Here is a 7,099-nt window from a genome sequence, read left to right as displayed (position 1 = left end):
GGAACTTCATCGCCTCTGGAACCAACTGACCCCTGAAGTGAAGGAGAGTTATGGAGACAAATACTTGGAAAAATGTATGTTATTCCACAACAACTTGCATTTTCTCCAAACATACACTCTTAAAAATAAAGTTTCTAAAATGCCACAGAAGAAACATTTTGGTTTCCCCAACAACTGTTTTGGCTCCCCTTTGGTTCTTTAAAAAACCATAGTGTGAAGACCATTTAATAACCCAAAGAAACGTTTAAGAACCTTTTGTGCATTGAAAACGTTCTATGGTGGAACGCTCAAAGCCATTTGCTTTTAAGAAACTGTCCATTTAGACACTCTTTCTCTCTCCAGACATCAATATCCAGAGGCTGATCATGAACACCATATGCGACTCCGACCTCAGTAAAGTGACCAACTGCATGGAGCACGCTCTGCTGGCCGTCCACCCAAGAACACGCTACAGCGCAGGCTGGGACGCCAAGCTCTTGTGGATTCCCTTGTCTTACATGCCTGCTTGTGTTATAGATATTGCGCTGAAGCTGGTGTTGCCAAAGCCTGCAAAAAGTGTCTAGATTTGAAAGTAATTTTTAGGCAGGATGCTTTTTACTCTTACCTTTCATTCCTCTTATGACACACTGGATGACGCTCTATTATGGGTTCGGCACCTAGAGTTTACAAACACTGTGTGTCTGTAAATGAATAGTGTAAGTTATGACACTAACAGCATGTTGTATATTTATGAAAAATTATACGAAGTAGTTGAATGGTGCCTTAAAATGCATCACCGGTTCGTGCCTTGTTTCCATAGAGTGCCACTGACTTATATTACTTAGCCTGTATTTGTCTGAAACTGTCAGAGTTAGTTGTTTGCATGGAATTCATATAACGCAACTCAATAAATGCATATTTTGTGTGCCTTGTGATCTGTGCACCAATCTCCTTCCAGAAAGGAAAAAATAATCATCTTTAAATCAGCACGTGCCATAAAATCATCACTGACTGGTTTTAGCTCTCTATGTTTTTGTTAAGTAGGCTAGTCACGATCTTTCACCGTCTGGTAAATCGAGGCAATTTACTCAGCGGACATGAATCATTAATTAAACACTTTGTCACACGACGAAGGAATTATTAAACCCTTTTCCCGGACCTTATTCTCAAGTTACCCAAAGTCGCGTACGAGAGAACCCTGTATCGATTGGTTTTGACTGTAATAAACATGAAATATTTACGTATCTCATAGGTTTATATGATGTAACGCTCTGGTATCTTCTTCTCAGTTGAGGTAAAAGTTAATCACGGAGATTGTTTACCTCAGATCGTCTGAATGAAAAACCTCAAAACGCGCAACGCCCGAGGTGGCTCAGCCCATAGGTGTTTGAAAACTGAAAGTTATTCAGTAATCTGTGACGGGAAACTTTTGGGCGATGTCAGCTTTGATACGCGCTTCTGGAGACTCTCTGGCGCGTACCGGATTCCTCGCGCACCTGTCGACGCGCGTCAAAACAAACCGACCGAGCGAGATCCCGGAGACCGTTATTTGCGACACGGAATAACTTTTAATTCTCCCTTCAGCGCGTCAACATCTACAGCCTGTCTTCAGAGATACTGGAAAATGTTCTCTTTAAGGACCCGACTGCCTAATATCGGAATTATTGGCTCGCTGGCGAAGGAAATCGCAAAGAGCAGCTCAGCGTGCGATAACGCGGCGACGAGGACGTTCAGCTTATCTCGCTCGAGTCGAGAACTGATCGTCCCGGCATCCACGGATCAACATAAATCGAAAAAGTGAGTCGCTTTGGGCATAAATGGAACAGCAGCTAAAAATAGACTGGAACGCTAAAACGCTGAAATAGAACGTGTTTGTGTAACGTGTGTGATTCTATTTTGATTTCAATTTATTAAAGCAGACAAGTGACCAATAAAGGTCTGTTCTCTGGACTAGAAGACATGCTTTTCTACACTATAACTGAAGGAGCGGAGAAGGTTCCTGTGTCTCATTTTATTGCTGTGAGTTTATTAAATGACACACACACACACACACACACACACACACACACACACACACACACACACACACACACACACACACAGGAACATCTATCAAATAATAACTGAACTGGATTCAAGTGCACTAGCAGTTTTTCAAGTCTGCTCACTGTACAATATATAAGAGCAACAGCTGAAAGCTGCCACATGCAGACTACTCAGTTGCATGTTATGGCTCAGTTACCATTTCCCTGAAATCTGACTCGGTCATAGGAAGACTGAGGCAAAACACATCCAGACTTTGTGGAACTGGTTCGTGCCATCGGTTATGTAATCATTTATAAGGATAGTCAATAAAAACAGTGTGGTATAAATAAGATTTATTTGTGATTAAACGAACGTCTTGCAGTTTGCCAGCAGATTGATCTTTTTGTGTTTAGGTTTGGTTAATGTGTATTTATAACCTTTTTTACGTACATTGTTGTTTATTTAACATTTGCGCAACAAATCTAGTGATGATTAATCATGATTAATCGCATCCTAAATACACATAAACATAATTCAGACAAATGTTGTTTATATATATGTACATATATACACATACATATATATTTTTAAATATATATATATATATATATATATATATATGTGTATATATATATGTACACTGTATATGTGTAGCATATATATATTTATATATATATATATATATATATATATATATATATATATATATATATATATAAACATATTATGTAAACAAAAACTTTTCTTTTGGATGCAATCAATTGTTACAAATCGCTTAACAGATGTGCGGCATCCCACAAAGTATTGAACTGAACGATTGTGTAAAGACCAAACAGCATTTTTCCAATTTCACAGGCAGTGAAAAGCACCGGCCTTCTGACCTCTGACCCCAGATTGCGCGACTGCATGGAAAAGATTCGCCAAGCTGTCCGGGAATCAGCCGGCGAAGTCACGATGGACCGTGAGCTCTTCCGAAAGTGAGTATTATTCTGCGAGGTCAGACAATACTGATTCGCAGACCTCCTGCAGATAAGAAATATCGACTAACTGCACAAATCTCTATCACCGTGACAGGTGTGTGGGCGGCAACATAGTCCTGCTGAGTCTCGCTTTCAGGCGAAAGTTTATCATTCCGGAATTCGAGGCATTCGTGGGCGTCATCAATCATATTTATTACACATCAAAAGTGCAACATGATGGACAGGTAGAGGCGTTTTAAATAGTTTTCTTCACTTATGTGTGTAGCTGGATTCGCTCACAGTATTTTTTTCAGGTTGCAAAATACATCCCCCATCTGACCAAGTTCAGTCCTGATCTTTGGGGCGTCTCTCTGTGCACAGTCGATGGGCAACGGTAAGTCGACCAAGCCAATCCCGACCTTTCTGAAACACGAAGTGATGGTTTTTGAATCAGCTCTGCGCTTTCAGGCACTCCGTGGGAGACACGAAGGTGCCGTTCTGCTTGCAGTCGTGCGTGAAGCCGCTGGAATACGCCATGGCCGTACACGAGCACGGCACGGAGCGCATTCACCACTACGTAGGGAAGGAGCCCAGCGGATTCAAATTCAACAAACTCTCCCTAGATGAAGAAAGTGGGTGGGAGAATGTCGCAGATTAGCATTATCAAATGGGTTAGCTAGGATATCTTACTTGTTCGTGATAGACGGAATTAAAATAATATCATTAGAACTACATTTAAATTAATTGGAGTGTTTTCTGTTCTTAGATAAACCTCACAATCCAATGGTCAATGCTGGAGCAATAGTCATCAGTTCACTTATCAAGGTAAAGATAATAATAATACAAATTTCTGGTGAATTGTGTGTTGACACAGTATTCAACTCTCACGATTCCCAAACAAACACCGATACACTCACATGTATTGACACGCAGCCAGGACCAAGAACTCAGTTGATCTAACAAACCTTTGACCCAGAATTCAGCTCTGTGCGGACAGAGCCAGTGCATCTGCTACACGTGTGGCGGGCTGACCTTGTGAAGCTATGAACAGGAGTATTACTGGTCTGGACTGAATCCAGTCTATAAAAAGAGCCCTTTACGCTAGATGTATGCGGCTTGTGCTTTCTAGGTTTCCTCAGTTTCCAGTTCGATCTAGAGAACATAATATTTAAGAGTTTTACTGTGGTTTTTCTACAGCCAGGTGTCAACAAGGCCGAGAAGTTCGACTACGTAAGTTAAAACCTGTTAAATATGGCCATTAAAAAAAAACGATAAATCAGCCAATTAATCAATTGATGTTCTTCAGAGTATTTATTCCTTTAATGCAGCAAAAGCAGATAAAGTAAGGCTATTCAACTTCAAGTCGTTTTTTAGCTATATTACAAAATTATAAAAAGACTGAAAATCTTTACCAAAGCTGTTATTTCTGGACTTTTTAGACGTCCATAAAATGTATGTTCTGTTAAATGACTCTTTATTGGTTGTTTACTAATAGCGCGTCTACGAGGAAGATAATTTTGTTGAGTCTCTTTCGCAGGTGATGGACTTTGTGAAGAAAATGACAGGCAGGGAGTATGTGGGCTTCAGCAACGCAACGTACGTTTTTCGCTTGAGCACGTATTTTTGCACGCAATTTCAGTGCTTTTTGACTTGAATTGAATTTTCGTTTCACCAGGTTCCAGTCTGAGAAGGAGACAGGAGACAGAAACTACGCGATAGGATACTACCTAAAAGAGAAGAAAGTTCGTACTTTAGCATGTTTTATATAAGCAGACTAGAAAGATGGCGTTTATTCTACGCAAACGCAATTTTGTCATTTTTTTTTTTACAGTGTTTTCCTGTAGGAGCGGATATGATAGACGCACTGGACTTTTATTTCCAGGTAGGTCCAGTTCACACTTTTCACTGCCAAAATGTTAAATACGTCTATCAGTCCCATCAGAATAAATTTTCTGTCCCTTATAGTTGTGCGCCATAGAGGTCACGTGCGAGTCTGGCAGTGTAATGGCCGCCACATTGGCTAACGGAGGCATCTGTCCAATCACAGGAGAGAGAGTTCTGAGCACAGAAGCCGTACGAAACACGCTGAGCCTCATGCACTCCTGCGGGATGTACGACTACTCGGGACAGTTCGCTTTCCATGTGAGTAAAAGGATTGTTTCTACGCTGTCTGTCTTTATATGACAGTCAACTTAAAAAAACAGCTTATTTCAAAGGAGATTTAAGAGCGTCCCCCTATAATTTTTGAAAATGACCTGAATGAAAACACCCCGCAAGGTTTTAAATCTGAAAAGTTGTTGTCTCTCAAAAGAAAGAGTCAACTCTGAATCTTAGAAACGAGTCGTTTTTAAAACGAATCCCAAGCCGTTTGATGTCAACTTGAAACATAGGCATACTTCCCGCTTACTTGTTGGGAAGTAGAAGTTATTTAAAATAACTTCTACAAAACATTACTTATCTGAATATAAATTTAAGTGTGCAGTCCTTGAGGTCATATGTTATGTATACAGCGTTACAATATGATATTGAGGACTTTCCTGGTAGCTTCTTGTAGTAAAATTTTTATTGTACTGAAATTTGTCGTAGCGACAACCTGTATGTCTCTACATGTCAGGTTGGATTGCCTGCTAAATCCGGAGTGTCTGGTGCTGTTCTTCTGGTGGTGCCAAACGTGATGGGTGTCATGTGTTGGTCGCCCCCTGTGGACAAAGTTGGGAACAGCGTCCGTGGAATACGCTTCTGTCAGGTGTTTCAGACATTGCCCTGTTGCTTTTACGCCCCCTTTTTAATTCCTCCTCATAAATGTAATCTAAATAACTGATTTTTTAACCCATTCTGCAATTAGGAACTGGTGTCTTTGTTCAACTTCCACAATTATGACAATCTGAAGCACTTCCTGAAGAAGCAGGACCCTCGCAGGCAGTCAGGTGACGACAGGGTAAATCAACTAAACTGTAAACTTCAAAAGCTTGTGAAAAAGCTACTTTTAGACCAGTTATTAGATCCAGCAATTATCTCGCTAAGTATTTGCTCCTTTGGTGTTGTAGAATAAGTCAGTGGTGAACCTTATGTTCGCGGCCCACAGTGGAGATGTTTCAGCTCTGAGAAGGTCACTTTATACAGTCCACTTCAAATTTTTGAGTGTTACCGAAATACAGATTACTTACTTCCTTCTTTCCCCATTGCTCCTCAGATTTGCCCTTTCATCCATGGATATGGAGCTGAAGGACTATGACTCTCGAACACCTCTTCACATAGCAGCTGCAGAGGGTAGAATCGTTTTCCTGCGAACAAAACAGTCTTTTAGTCCAACGCATGATTTGATTAATCACAAATTGAATTTGCCGTCTATGTACTCGCTGTTTTAGGTCACATGGATGTGGTACTATTTCTGACGCAGTCCTGCAAAGTCAACCCTTTAGTGAAAGACCGGTACAGGGCCCGGTTTTTATTACACACTTATCTTCAGCTTAATCCATTTTGTGCTAATTAAACACACATCTCTCATTCAGGTGGGGAAATATTCCTCGGGATGATGCCATGCAGTTTGGACGCAAAGACGTGGCGAAGATCTTGGAAGAATATGAGCAGAACTACAGTTTGCAAATGTCTCAGATTGACACAGACGACCGTACTCATCAATCCAAACTTTCTTCTCTGGAGGGATGACTGTAATCTGCTGCGAATGTAACTAATTTAACGACTATAGATCAGATATTGTGAAAATAAGGGCACATTTATTGAAGTATATCCCTACAGAGATAAAAGGCTCACTATGTTTATTATTGTATTATTTTGATGTGTAAATATGAGATTTTTGTACATAATTTAGTTAACATATCTTCTTGAAACTGTCTGCATATCGAGTGAGTACAGTATTTGTGACTAATAAACAAACCAACCATACCAACATTTTATTATGCATGCTTTTGTACCCATCATGTAAAAAAGTATTTGTGCAGTTGTTTATTTTCTCTGAAATATTAAATATACAATTCAACGTAACAAGCCCCAATGTTCTACATGCAAAATATAAATGTATACCATCTAGAAAAACGACTAACACAAAAAACATTCTCAGGCACCCTGAGCTGATTCGAAATAAATGTATTTGATATAGTAAACTTCATAGTAAC

At 39.9% G+C, this 7,099-nt stretch overlaps 2 protein-coding genes across 5 annotated transcripts in view; both read left to right on the top strand.

Moving 5' to 3' along the window:
* The window catches only part of rdh5 (retinol dehydrogenase 5 (11-cis/9-cis)), a 3,378-nt gene extending 2,464 nt beyond the window's left edge, over positions 1-914 (top strand). Inside the window, exons 5-6 of the mRNA XM_043222783.1 lie at positions 1-74; positions 343-914. The exon at positions 1-74 is cut by the window's left edge and continues 90 nt beyond it. Of these exons, the coding sequence (XP_043078718.1) occupies positions 1-74; positions 343-563 (295 nt within the window). The 3' untranslated portion in view covers positions 564-914. The remainder of the gene's footprint in view (positions 75-342) is intronic.
* Positions 915-1,300: 386 nt separating this feature from the next.
* Positions 1,301-6,880, top strand: gls2b (glutaminase 2b (liver, mitochondrial)). 4 transcript variants are annotated; one of them, XM_043222608.1, is made up of 18 exons: positions 1,301-1,776; positions 1,899-1,998; positions 2,860-2,981; positions 3,079-3,208; positions 3,278-3,357; positions 3,432-3,595; positions 3,730-3,788; positions 4,161-4,193; positions 4,501-4,559; positions 4,639-4,705; positions 4,795-4,845; positions 4,929-5,105; positions 5,578-5,709; positions 5,809-5,901; positions 6,011-6,072; positions 6,157-6,233; positions 6,332-6,395; positions 6,476-6,880. In XM_043222608.1, the coding sequence occupies exons 1-18, from the start codon at positions 1,316-1,318 to the stop codon at positions 6,630-6,632; spliced, it is 2,088 nt and encodes a 695-aa protein (XP_043078543.1). In that variant the 5' UTR covers positions 1,301-1,315; the 3' UTR covers positions 6,633-6,880. The 4 variants fall into 4 exon arrangements, 3 of the variants coding, with proteins under 3 accessions (XP_043078543.1, XP_043078542.1, XP_043078544.1); XM_043222607.1 differs by having other exon boundaries at positions 1,896-1,998; XR_006247634.1 differs by lacking the exon at positions 6,011-6,072 and having other exon boundaries at positions 1,896-1,998; positions 6,476-6,553.
* The last annotated feature ends 219 nt before the right edge of the window (positions 6,881-7,099 follow it).

This window comes from Puntigrus tetrazona, chromosome 22 (genome assembly GCF_018831695.1).
Source record: "Puntigrus tetrazona isolate hp1 chromosome 22, ASM1883169v1, whole genome shotgun sequence".
Lineage (NCBI taxonomy): Eukaryota > Metazoa > Chordata > Actinopteri > Cypriniformes > Cyprinidae > Puntigrus > Puntigrus tetrazona.
This window is presented reverse-complemented; position numbering and strand designations above follow the sequence as displayed.